The 13,966-nt window shown below is 37.1% G+C and overlaps 1 protein-coding gene across 2 annotated transcripts in view; it reads left to right on the top strand.

The window, feature by feature from the left end:
* Chuk (component of inhibitor of nuclear factor kappa B kinase complex) overlaps positions 1 to 13,966 on the top strand; it is a 37,645-nt gene that overhangs the window by 6,154 nt on the left and 17,525 nt on the right. For both annotated transcript variants that reach the window (XM_038332913.2, XM_038332906.1), the window contains exons 4-11: positions 1,581 to 1,650; positions 3,632 to 3,720; positions 4,803 to 4,892; positions 5,022 to 5,146; positions 5,332 to 5,439; positions 6,075 to 6,210; positions 11,456 to 11,650; positions 13,552 to 13,654. In XM_038332913.2, the coding sequence (XP_038188841.1) occupies positions 1,581 to 1,650; positions 3,632 to 3,720; positions 4,803 to 4,892; positions 5,022 to 5,146; positions 5,332 to 5,439; positions 6,075 to 6,210; positions 11,456 to 11,650; positions 13,552 to 13,654 (916 nt within the window). The remainder of the gene's footprint in view (positions 1 to 1,580; positions 1,651 to 3,631; positions 3,721 to 4,802; positions 4,893 to 5,021; positions 5,147 to 5,331; positions 5,440 to 6,074; positions 6,211 to 11,455; positions 11,651 to 13,551; positions 13,655 to 13,966) is intronic.

Here is a 13,966-nt window from a genome sequence, read left to right as displayed (position 1 = left end):
CATAGCTTGAAGTACTTAATGTTTGCTCTTTACAGGAAATATTTGCTAACCCTGTCTTAGTGCCTTCTATTGCTGTGATTAAGACCACAACCAAAAACAACCTGGGAAAATAAGAGCTTATATGTGTCCTAATCACAATCAATCATTGAGGGAAACCAAGGCTGGGACTAAAGTCCCAGAAGGGACACTGCTATTGGCTTACTCTTCATGAATTGCTCAGTCTGCTTTCTTATACAACCCAGTGATCTGGGCCCTGCCACATCAGTTGTTAATCAAAAAAATGTCCCATAGACATGCCTACTGACCAGTCTGATAGAGGCATTGTCTCATTTGAGGTTTCCTTTTTCAAAATGACTCTATCTTCTGTCAAGTTTGACAAACAAACAAACAACAACAACAAACTAGTCACTCCAGACACCCTAGGTTTACTGTTGTTTGTTTTCAAGACAGGGTCTCACTGTGCACCCCTGGCTGTGTAGACTAGGCTAGCCTTGAGATCCACCTGCCTCTCCCTGTAAGTGCTGGGATTAAAAGCTTGTGCCATCATGCCTAGCTTAGAACATGCTTTTTTATTGTTGTTTCCAAAGTGGGACTATGTTGGCCATTTTAAATAAAAATACATTTGTAAGACCTATTAAAAAGTTGTCTTTTAGCCGGGCGGTGGTGGCGCACGCCTTTAATCCCAGCACTCGGGAGGCAGAGGCAGGCGGATCCCTGTGAGTTCGAGACCAGCCTGGTCTACAAGAGCTAGTTCCAGGACAGGCTCCAAAGCTACAGAGAAACCCTGTCTCGAAAAACCAAAAAAAAAAAAAAAAAAAAAAAAAAAAAAAAAAAAAAAGTTGTCTTTTGCCAGGTACTGTTGGTGTATGCCTTTAATCCTAGCACTTGGAAGGCAGAGTCAAGCTGATCTCTGTGAGTTTGAGACCAGCCTGATCTCTAGAGCTAGTTCCAGGACAACCAAGGCTACACAAAAAGAAAGCAATAACGAAAGGGTTGTTTTTTATATTATTATTATTCTTTCTATTTAATTTTAGATGTATCTGTCTTTGCCAGCATTTTTTAATTCCAAGTGCAATTGCCCTTCTCTTTACTTTTTATGAGCCTTCTCATGAAATTTACTCAACCTCAGTATGGATTTGGTGACTATTTTTTCCCCTATATCTCTTGTCATTGTTACTATTTTTGAAACAGACTCAGTGTAGCTCATGTTGGCCTTGAACTCATGGTGCTCCTGCCTCATCTTCCCAAATGCTGGCGTTATAGACATGTACCACTGTGCCCCAAATCCTTTTATTTTATTTTATTTTTTTCAAGGCAGGGTTTCTTTGTAGCTTTGAAGCTTATCCTGGAACTTTCTCTGTAGACCAGGCTGGCCTCGAACTCACAGAGATCTACCAGAGTGCTGGGATTAAAGGCATGTGCCACCACCACCCTCCTTCTTATAATTTCTTTATTGTGACTTTTTTTTTATTTGAATATTCTTTGACAGTATAGCAATTAATGTGTGTTGCCATTGTTACCCGGCAATAGTATAAAATTATGACTTATTTATTTGCTTGTTTGTTTATGTTTTTCTTTAGCTACTCAACAAACCAGAAAATTGTTGTGGACTTAAAGAAAGCCAGATACTTTCTTTACTGAGTGACATAGGTATGTAACTAATATTAAAATTGTGATTTGATTAATGTGTACTGCTTAGAAGTTAAGGAGAATTGTCTGTATTTTCTACAAAGCATGTACGTTTTTAACATTTATAAAAAATTAGAGGGGCTGGAGAGATGGCTCAGAGGTTAAGAGCATTACCTGCTCTTCCAAAGGTCCTGAGTTCAATTCCCAGCAACCACATGGTGGCTCACAACCATCTGTAATGGGGTCTGGTGCCCTCTTCTGGCCTGCAGACATACACACAGACAGAATATTGTATACATAATTAATAAATAAATATAAAAAAAATTAGAGAAAAAAAAGCTGGGTGGTGGTAGCTCATGCCTTTACTCACTAACTCAGGAGGCAGAGGCAGGCGGATCTCTAGTTCAAGGCCAGCATGGTCTACAGAGTGAGTTTTAGGCCAGCCAGAACTACACAGGGAGACCCTATCTCTAAAGACCAAAAGAGAAAGAAAAAAAAGAAGAAGAAGAAAAAGAAAGATACATTTCCAATGATGTTAATTAAAACTAATACATTTTTGGCATTTGTTTCTATTTGGGTTTTTTGTTTGTTTGTTTGACTATGTAACCTTGTCTAATAGATGTTTGAATGATAACAAAAAATTGGTATGAATTAGCAATCATTTCATCTCCTCTCACACCTCCCCCCAATGCTCTTATAGTAGTTTTGTTTATAGTGGAATTAATCTTTTGAGGGAAAGGTCCTCAAGTTATCTTGGAATGAAATTCTCTTTTTAATCAGAATTACTACTGATAATCCCTAAAGTAACTATGATTTAGACCTTTGGGAAACCTTGGAAACCAGACAGGAGTTTCCATGTGTGTCTGCTGTTGATGCTTGTCAGACAGATGTGAGTTTCCATGTGTGTTTGGTATTGATGCTCTTCATAGGTTATAAGCAGCGGAGTCTAAGAATGTGATTTAGGTTGGAGGACAGGCTTACAGATAGTTTCTCAAAAATTAATTGTTTCATTTGCATTTAATATTGATTTCAATAAATTAAATGAGTTTATATAAAATTTTCAGTGTTTATTTGATGTTACTGAACATTTGGTGAAGAAAATCTGAACTATTCTAATGTTGGTGATGCTTCATATTAATGTGTGTGGGAGTGTGTGTTGTATGTAGTACATGGATGTGATTGTTGGTGTACACTCACCGGAGCATGCATGTGGAGGCTGGAACAGCATGTCAGGTGTTCTATTTTTCTCCATTTAATTATTTTGAGACAGGGTCTCTGACTGAACTGGAAGCTCAACATTTCGACTTGGCTGGCTGCCTAGCCAGCTGCTGAGACATCCCTCCCCTACCTCTCAATGGCTCACTTTTACCCACTGAGCCATCTTCAATCCTCTGGACATATAAATTTATGTATCAGTGTAGATCTATGCAAACTGTGAGGTAAAAATTGAATGTGGCTGGTCATGGTGACACCCACTTTTAATTCTGACACTAGGGAGGAGAGGCAGATGAATCTCTGTGAATTCAAGACCAGCAGGCCAACCAGGGCTACATAGTGAGACCTTGTCTAGAAAATGCTGAATGTGGGGGCTGGAGAGATGGCTCAGAGGTTATGAGCATTGCCTGCTCTTCCAAAAGGTCCTGAGTTCAATTCCCAGCAACCACATGGTGGCTCACAGCCATCTGTAATGAGGTCTGGTGCCCTCTTCTGGCCTTCAGGCATACACACAGACAGAATATTGTATACATAATAAATAAATAAATAAATATTTAAAAAAAAATGCTGAATGTGCTGCTGCATACTTGCAATCCCAGCACTTGGGAAGTAGAACAAGAGGATTAGGAGTTAGAGGTCATCCTCAGCTACATAGGGAATTCTATGCCAGACAGGGCTACATGAGACTGTCTCAAAAACACTAACAGTAAAAACAAACAAAAAATGTGAGGTGATTATCTAAACAGTATTTTCTGTTACTTAATAATACACTTGAAATTTTATTTAGGATCTGGGATTCGATATTTGCATGAAAACAAAATTATACATCGAGATCTAAAACCTGAAAATATAGTTCTTCAAGATGTTGGTGGGAAGGTAGGTGAAACCTTAAGACTGATTCATGTCTGTTGTTATACTCTTCCTGATAATTCTTTAGAGATTTTAGTTTTCTTATTCATTCTGTATACATAGTTTATAATAGAAACCTTTATAAGGTTTCTATTGCAGTCCTCACTGTATTGGATTATAGGGGCCTTTTAATTTTAAACTTATATTATTATATTTTATGTGTTTATGTACCACATGTGGTGCTTGTGGAGGACACAAGAAAAGGGCATCAGATTCCCTGGGACTAGAATTGTACACTATTGTGAGCCACTGTTTGGGTGCTTGGAATTGAACTTAGGTCCTCTACAAGAACAATAGGTACTCTTACTCTTAATTGCGTAACCAACTCTCCAGCCCTTGAACTGTAGTTTTGTGGTTAGATTTTTGTCATCTCTATGGAACAGTGGTTCCTTATAGAAGCATCTGTCTTGCTCATCTAAGGACTAGAAATGTTGATCTAATTGTGTAGGAAATTGCCAGAGACTAGTTAACTTGATCAAGATTATATGGTTAGCCAGGCATATTACCTGACATCTATAATCCCAGCTTTTGGGAAGTTGTGGCAGGAAGGTTACTGTAAGTTTGACCCTGTCTCAAAAATTAGTAAGAACAACAAAAAGATTAACAAACAAAATTAATGCACGTTAAATAGTGATCAGGCTGTCAGACTTCACTCTTTTGTGTTGTTCCATAGCCCAGGTTTTTTACTGTCTCCTCTCCAGTTTTATAAAAACATTATTGCCTTTCTTTTTTGAATTACATCTATTTTGTTTATTTGTTTTGTGTGCATGAATGCATGCCTATGCTGTGACCTGTGTGCAGATCATGAAACAGTGTAGCAGGATTTGTTCTCCCATGTGATCCTAGGATCAAATTCAGGTCATCAGGCTTTCTGACAGGTGCTTTATCAGCTGAGCCATTTCAGTGGCCCATATCTTCATTTTTTGCTGTGCTTAGGATTGAGCCCGTACCTACCTGAGAGCAATCTGTCACTAAGCTACATTTCCAGCCTACCTTTCTTTTGCAAATATTTCGATAATTTAATAAATATTATGTCTTAATATTCACAGATATTACATAAAATAATTGATTTGGGTTATGCCAAAGATGTTGATCAAGGAAGTCTCTGTACATCTTTTGTGGGAACATTACAGTATTTGGTGAGACAATATTTCTTTGATTACTTAAAATTTTCATTGTTATTTCTTAAGGTAATGAATTTAATAGTTCAAAACTATAGTAGCTCTTTTCTTACAGTGTTGGCACTTAACGTTCCTTTCTATTTTAAGGCTCCAGAGCTCTTTGAAAATAAGCCATACACAGCCACTGTGGATTATTGGAGCTTTGGGACCATGGTATTTGAATGTATTGCTGGATATAGGCCTTTTTTGCATCATCTGCAGCCATTTACCTGGTAAGAAATGATGAGAACTTTGGCATAATTAGTGGTAATAGGAAAATTTCTATTGTTCTGTTGTTTCCTTTTCTTTTTTCTATAGTGGTGAAATTTAACAGAGAATTGATTGAAGTTAAATGGTAAGAAACCTTGAGAGTATTTGTGAGAATCAGGTTGTCAACTAAGCTGCTTTGTTTTTATAGGCATGAAAAGATTAAGAAGAAAGATCCAAAGTGTATATTTGCTTGTGAAGAGATGACCGGGGACGTTCGGTTCAGTAGCCATTTACCTCAACCAAACAACCTTTGTAGGTGAGTGTGGACAGTGAGGCAGCTTTGAGAATAGTTATCTGTTTCAGGTAGCATTATCCAGTAGACCTTTGCATCAGGATGAAAGCATTGTCTGTCTGTCACTTGAGGCTTATTGAACTGGCTATGTGAAAGGTAGTTAGGGGTGGAGATGTGGCTCAGTAGTACAGTGCTTGCTTAGCATGCTTGCTGGCTTGCTTCCCAGTGCTGCCTGGGTTGGAAGAGGAGAGTGGTTAGTGTGACTGAGGAACTGAATTTTAAATGAGTAGTAAATTTAAATAACACTGTGATTAGTGATTATCATATTGGATAACAGATGATGTGGAACTGAAAACTATTGCCAATCAATGGATTGCTTTTGATGCTAAGAAAACCCAAAGAATAAAGAAGTAAATGGCTTTCCTGGAGATTGGAGTTGGACTCATCTTTTGTATTTGCCAGTTACAAAGTGATATGGGGATTTGGGCCTGTTTTTTTGTTTTTTATGGAAGAAATTTGTTCCTTGTCATTACATGAATTATTTGAAAGTAAGATATAAATGGTACTGATAAGTCATAGGCAAGGAAGTGGACAACCTGTGAAGTTGCCTGTTTAATTGGAACATAATGATATTCATACAGTATTTGTTAATTTTTCAGTTTAATAGTAGAGCCCATGGAAAGCTGGCTACAGTTGATGCTGAATTGGGACCCACAGCAGAGAGGGGGACCTATTGAGACTAATTTGAAGCAGCCAAGATGTTTTGTATTAATGGATCACATTCTCAACTTAAAGGTCAGTTTTAATGGGGTGCGTTTTAGAATACCTGCATTGACTTTAGCAAGCTGAAAATGAGCATAAGTTTATTGTAGGAATCTTTTCCTGGTGTCTATTTTAAAATGAACATTATATCCTTAGAATGGATACTTTATTTCTTTATCCAAGTTTTTCAGGTGTCATCAGATGGTCCAAGTAGCCTTTTAAAGTATCTTTGGGTTGGAAAATCAATATAGTAAAATCCCTTTACTAGATTGATTGGTGCCATTACCACTTCCCTCATTTAGATTTAATTGTACTGGGTTTGACTTGGTGAGGAAGGCTCCCACTTGGCTCATGTCTGTTTACTTTGCTCTTGGAAGGCCAGCTTTCAGCAGGTCAGAGAAACTGGGGAGGATGTGTGGTGTCAGCAGAACTGCATCCACACAAAGGCGACTTTTCCTGAAGGCCAAAGCTTAATTCTTCATTTCATTTTTCTCTCTGCTGTTGTTCCTACTCTGTTCCTTTTCTGATCTGTTCTTTTACCATGCTGTTTTCCTTCTACTATTCTTATTTTTCTTTTACTCCTTTTATACCTCCTAAGACAAAAATTTCTATGCAAGAAAAGATTACCTCACAACCACAAGTTACATATTTTCCAAAAACAAATTAAAATCTTTACACAGGAAGAAATCACATTATGATCAAAAGTTGCATGTTTTTCTTAGAATCCCACAAATAGTTTAACATTTTTATTTGTATTAATTTTTCCATAATAACATCTTCACTCCAAAGCAATGATTCATTTGTAATTGATTAACAACTTTCAAGCAAGCCAAGTATATTTCAGCCAGTTCCTTTTGTATCGGCAGGCAGCTCTTTGCGGTTTCAGTGTAGTAGATTCCTATCCTATTTCTACTCTACAAAGCTTTAAACAAGTGATCTAGGTAACCATTTCTCTTTCTTTAAACACAATATGGTCATTTAATTTTGTTTTACAACTTTGTTTTTTCAAGATGTATACTGGGGCCTGTGATTAATTCTGTAAACTACATGACCAAGGAACTCAGACTCAATGTTGGGTGTGGGGATGTAATTTTTTTCTTTATTCATCGGCTTGTTTTTCCACAGGCAGAATTCATGGGTCTATAATGCATGAAACTTCTTTGTTCTTATTTTCCATTTTCTGCAAATCTCACATCTAACAAAGGGAAGATGACTTTTAGCCTATTTTTGTCTGTTTTGCATTATTATTGGAGCAATTGGCAGAATAACCTAAACCATTTCCCCAGTCATCTTTATTAACTGTCTTAACCATTTGTATGTTTTAGGCACACTCAGAAAGTCCAATTAAATCATAGACCTAACTAATCATTGTTCTTATAAAAATCATCTTTATTATGATCTTCCCAGTGAGGAGTGGAATTTTCCCATGAAATAATTACACTGTACTACGTACAGTGAGATCCTTTTACATAGTAATTGCATCATGCCAAATACAGCATGAACACGACAGTAGCAAGCAGGAGGAAGCACAGCAGAAGGAAGGGGCGTCCTGAAACAGTCCTCCGGGGCTTTTCCTCTTTAGGATGTACCCATCATAACTTTGTTATTTAGTAGGCTGTATTCCATAAGCTCCATTGCAGGCTGCAGCGCCCCTGACATGGCCACAGGCAACGTTTCCTCTCAATCCTGCAGTCAGTGCAATATGAACTTTGAGAAGACTTTTTTATTTTTATGTTCAAGAAACTAACCTATTTCCTTTTGCTTACCAAGTTACATTTGAACTACTGCTCTTGTAACCAGTACCTGCCTCAGACCGACTCTGGCCTCCTCCTCCGTCAGGGCTGTCTTGTCACCTACACTTCTCAGGCCTTCAGGCCCTCGTCTGCATTGTACTTTAGCACCTGCTGTCCTATGCCCAGTCCAATGTCTGCTTTGCCAGTTTCCTCTCATATGTTGATTAGTATATCTTCAATTACTTTTTCCTTAGGTAGTTTCTGGCATACTGTTAATCACTTAATATTTTCTATGTTCTCTAAATATTTCTTACTTTTTATTTTCAACTCTACTTAGATTGTCTTTCTCAATGCACTGTTTTATTAATAGTTATGTGCTGGCATTCAGTACTGAGAGGGCATGTATCAGTTCTTAGGACATATTTATTGATGTGAATGGGAGGTATAGTTAATTCTGTTACTGCCATATGCCTAGAAACAATTCCGTCTGCCATCCTTTCCTACTGATGGCACAGCAGAGCTTCTTAAACCTTTAACATTTTTTATCTGAGAAATTTTTTTCTGACTAGAGAATATAGGTATACAGAATACATATGAACTCAGACAATTTACTCATAAAGAATTTTAAAACAATTCTTTGATATGCATATATATAATTTTATCATTTATTAAAGACTAAAGAAAATTTGCATATTCACGAGATTGATATGCTTATTTCTTTTTACATAAAAAAATCAAGTCTTGACTGAATATTTGATATGCTAGGAGAATATCATCAACAGTTTCAAAGTTGACTGATACTTTGGTTTTATTTTGGTCATGATGGGTCTTCACAGAAATATTCAGTACAAAGTGACAGAAGTATATTAACGATCATTGCAGACATTGAAAATTCTGTTCTAATCCCAAACCAAAATTCACTTAATAATTTTTCAAATGAAATTGAAACAAGTTAAAAAAAAATCAAACAGTCTGTAGTAAATACAATCTAAAAATACACTAATTTGATATTTACTTGCTGAGGGATAATGGTAAGAAATATTAAAAATTATTGTTTTCTGTAATTAAACCATTATATTTTTATAAGAGCAGAAGATTATATGTACAGTAAAAGACACTGGTACATTGCATGCAGCCATCTGAGATCTCAACTGAGATATTTCAGGAAGCATTCATTCCCTTCATGTTTGGGAAGGGCAGGCGCAATGCAAATTGTGCATGTTATTATGTTCAGAAGCAAGGCTACAGTGAAGTCACCTACTGCTGGGGACTGCCAAGAATGCCTTGCAATGATTAATGCATTAGATTTTGAATTAACAGTTATGCATTCAGAAACCTTTTATGGTACCACATTTTTCATGACCTGGACATTCAATTATGTACTCCTATATGGGGCATAAGGAACTGATTGAGAACTCATAAATGTGTAGAGACTAATCTTGACATGCCTTATTCAATAGGATTTTGAGAGCATATTGATACGATTCTTAACTGACAGTGAAAACATCTGGCTTTTTTCTTTCTTTCTTTTTTTTTTTTTCAAATCATTTCTCTGTGTAGCTCTGGCTGTCCTGGAACTAAATGTAGACCAGGGTAACCTGAACTCAGACATTTGCCTGCTTTTGCCTCCCAAGTGCTAGAATTACAGGCCTGTACCATCAATCCTGGCCTGATAACTGGCTTCTTGATTTGGTTTTCTTATATTGTGTCAAAGAAAAATCATTTCTTGGTGTGTATGCAATGCAGGGCTTGGTAAGCCTCTTATTTCTGTGTTGTCTCTAAAAATATTTGGTTGAATACAACCTATATACTCAACTTACAGTAGTCGTAGCATTACCCCTGCTTGTTAAAATAATTATTCACCTTATGTATTTTATTTTATGTGTATGAACATTTTGCTCAGATGTTTGTGTAGCATCCTCATGGTGACTGGTGCTCATCGCCTCCCTCCTCTGAAGGATTCTGAGTCTGTCTCATGTTATTTGTGACTCATAAACTTGACGTTTGAGCACCACTGTCAGTGAATTTGAGTGGATATTTACCTTCTCTTTATTTTTGAGCAAACTGATATTTCTCAAAGCATCAATCTTGGGAGATTGGGCAGAATAAGGAAACTAGAGTATTGTTGATAGAATTTGGGAGGCATTAAGCCTAATTTCCTAGGCTGGAACTAGGACTGATTTTTGTAGAATTAGAGTTAATAGCAGAAAGAGAATTGTAGGTAGGGGATGCAATGAACAAAACACAGAAGCATGAACTATAAACACTTTGTTGTTTTTATTTTCTTAATGTATCTTTAAATATAATGTACCAGGAAGGCATGTTGTCCTATTTCATAGCAACAAAATAGTTGTTGAAATATTTTTCTTTAAGAAAACACTTCAGAGACTCTAATTAGGTAATTATTTTCCCAACTATTATGAAAAAGCTTAAACATAAAAAATAATGACAAAATAGAAGTATTTCGTTATTCTTCAGTGCTGGAGAGATAGCTAGCTCAGCTGTTGAGAGTATGTGCTGCTCTTAGAGAGGACCCAAGTTCAGTTCCCAGCATACACATTGGACAGTGCACAAACCACCTGGAACTCCGGGTGTATGGGATCTGATGTCCTCTTCTGGCATCTTAGTGCACCTGCACATGCTTACATTTTTAGGTAGTCTCTTCAATCGTACACACACACACACACACACACACACACACACACACACCACACAGACACACACAGAGCTTTTTTTTTCCTGTTGCCATTAATTATGTCAAAATTTCTCATCCATTCTTTTCACTGAAACTGTAAGTGAGCACGAGACTGCTTTTGTCTTTGGGCCCTTAGGCAGACTACAACTTTAGGGTTTGGTTGCTTTGGGAGAATAATAATGCTTTTGCCTCTTGAATGAGAAGCCCATTGTTTCTATCCAATGATTGTTTTTTGAGGCAACAAAAAAACAAGGTAGTTAAAAGTTGAGATCCACACTCTACCATTATCAGCTGTACTTCTCAGAAGCCTGATTTCTCCTATTAAAAGGGAAATTGGAAAGTCTAAATATTGGGGTGTTGTGTGAAAGCTTTTTGCTCTGTCAGTGGCATTTATGAGGAACTTCATGAATGGGAGTGTTTCCTTCTAGGTCTGTAATCATGTTTCTTGAAATAAATTTTTTAAACTAAAATTTCTATTTCTTGATTTTGTGCTTCCTTAGAACTTTGAAATTTTATTTGATAAAACTAATATCTGGCTGGGCATGGTGGTACACACCTTTTAATCCCAACAGTGGGAGGCAGAGTCAGGTGGATGGTCTACATAGTGAGTTTCAGGGCAGCCTGGGCTATGTAAAAAGACCCTTTCTTTTAAAAACCAAACCTTATATATTTAGAAAAACAAACTCAAGTCTTGTAAAATGTCATTTTGTACATCTAGATGGTTTTATGAGTTTGGAAGAGTGAGCTTTACTTAGTACAGAATAATGTCTGTTGCTTAGATTCCCCCTTTAGTATCTTTCACAGAATTGTTTATTAATAGTCAATAAACATATTTTTCTTATTTATACAGATAGTGCACATCCTAAATATGACTTCTGCGAAAATCATTTCTTTTCTGTTGCCATGTGATGAAAGTTTTCATTCACTGCAGTCTCGTATTGAGCGTGAAACGGGAATCAATACCGCTTCCCAAGAGCTCCTGTCTGAGACAGGGATTTCTCTGGATCCTCGGAAACCAGCCTCTCAATGTGTTCTCGATGGAGTTGTAAGAGAGTTTGTGTGTGTGTGTGGGGGGGCTGTGGATCAGGGTTGTACTATATAGCCCATAATGGCCTCTAACTCACAGTCTTCCTGCCTAAGGGAACTGGAATCACAGGCCTGAACTACCTGCACAAGTTTTTGTTTTGTTTTCAGTTGACTAATATTTGTACTTATTTATGGAGCACTGTCTAGTGATTCAATACATGTGTACCCTGTGTAATAATTAAACTAAAATAAGCACTTTTATCCCCTGACTGTTACCATGTCTGTGTGTTGAAACTTGCAAACTCTTTTCCTTTACTTATGTTAAAATATATAGCTATTATATAGACTGTAGTTTCCCTGTTGTGCTGTAGAAACTGTGGCTAAAAACTATATGCATACACACAGCTGGATGTAGTGGTGCAGACCTTTAATTCCCTGCATTTATGAGCTCAAGGCCAGCCTGGTCTACATAGTGGGTTTGAGGACAGCCAGAGCTATGTAGAGAGCCTGTCTCAAAAAGTTTCTTATTATAACTTTTTCTTATTATAGATGCATATATTGCATGCCATATAATCTTAATCAGTATAAAATATTTCTGTTCCTCATGTCTCTGTTAGCTTTTATATTTCCATTCTACTCATCCTGTTAATCTACTTTTGGTCTCTGTCGATTTGCATGCATATATGTGTATGGCTATGTGTTTGTGTGGGTGCATATGTTTATAAGGGTGTACATGTACATATGTGCATATGTGCCTATGGAGGCCAAAGTGACCTCAGTCACTATTCCTCAATATCAGTCATCTTTTTTATTTTGAGACAGGCTATCTCATGGGCCAGGAACTTATTGATTAGGCTAAGTGGGTAGAGTCATGAGAACTGTTTTTTTAAAATGTGGATTCTGGAGATTGTACTTGAGTCTCCTTGCTTGTATAACAAATGTCTTATGATGAACTGTCTTCCTGATTCTAGCACTATGTTTGAGTGTTACCAGTATACAAGGGTGTTTAAGCACTTTGTTTTATTTCTGTTGGGCCTGTTGAGAAGCCCAGGCTGGCCACTCACCTGTTGTAGTAGGCTGCTAGTTCATTTCCTGACCGCCCAGCAACTCAGATTCGAAATAATCACACAGAACCTATATTACTTGCAATACTGTTTGGCCAATAGCTTAAGTGTGTTTCTGGCTATCTCTTACAACTTAAATTGGTCCATCTCCATTAATCTGTGTATCATCACATGCCTGTGGCTTACCAGGTAAAGTTCCATCCCCAGTGTCTGTCTCTGGTGTTTTCTCACTTGACTCTGCTTTCTTTCTCCCAGCATTCAGTTTAGTTTTCTCCATCTAGCTCTACTCTACCCTATCACATGCCAAGGCAGATTTCTTTATTAACCAAAGGTCTTCACAGCATTCAGAGGGCAATCCCACATCACTCACCCTACCCTATACTCTGGTACATCGTCTTTTCCTTTTGATTACTAAGGAGTAATTTACTGATACAACCTTTTGTATTAGTTCTTTTGGCTTTTAATTGCTAACACTAGAAAAACTTTATTATTTTCTGCTTTTCCTAACCTTTTAAGTTAGCAGACAAAATAATGGGTTTTGTTATGGCATTTTTATGCATGTATATTCACCATAGTTTCTCTTATTCCTCCCTCGTCCATCTTGCCCTTCTTTTGTTGGTCTTCCTCTCCCCAAACAGTTCTCTCTACTGCTTCCTGTCACATGAACCCCATTACCCCCTTTGCACACCTGCTGTGGCCCCATATATCTTTTTACTAACTGTTAGGCCCCACATCTGTAAGTTATATGTGAATGCAATTGACATTGTTCATTGCATTTCAGAGAAGGAAGTCTGGCACTCAAGTATTTCTAAAATCTCGCATTTTCAGAATCGTTGAAGTTTGCTTCTTTTTTCAGAGAGGCTGTGATAGCTACATGGTTTATTTGTTTGATAAAAGTAAGACTGTATATGAAGGACCATTTGCATCCAGAAGTTTATCTGATTGTGTAAATTATATTGGTAAGTAGAGTTCAGTTAGCGGCTGAACTTTAACATTGAAATTATATGATTAGTAAATATGATGTTTTAGTGGTTTCTGTGTGGTGAAAATGGATTTAATGAAGTCTGGAAGATGTAAAGGTAGATTTTAAATTACCATTGGATCCTTCACTTGGGAGAGTCCTCAGGAAGGACTCTACAGATAGGCGAATAAAAGCCCACTTATAAATTAAACCCACTTATTAATTGTTCCTTCATTATATGTGTTCAGATATTTACACACAACTTATCCTGTAAATTTCATGAAGCTGAGCATAGATACTTTTCAGAAAC

Source organism: Arvicola amphibius, chromosome 1, assembly GCF_903992535.2.
Source record: "Arvicola amphibius chromosome 1, mArvAmp1.2, whole genome shotgun sequence".
Taxonomy (NCBI): Eukaryota; Metazoa; Chordata; class Mammalia; order Rodentia; family Cricetidae; genus Arvicola; species Arvicola amphibius.
This window is presented reverse-complemented; position numbering and strand designations above follow the sequence as displayed.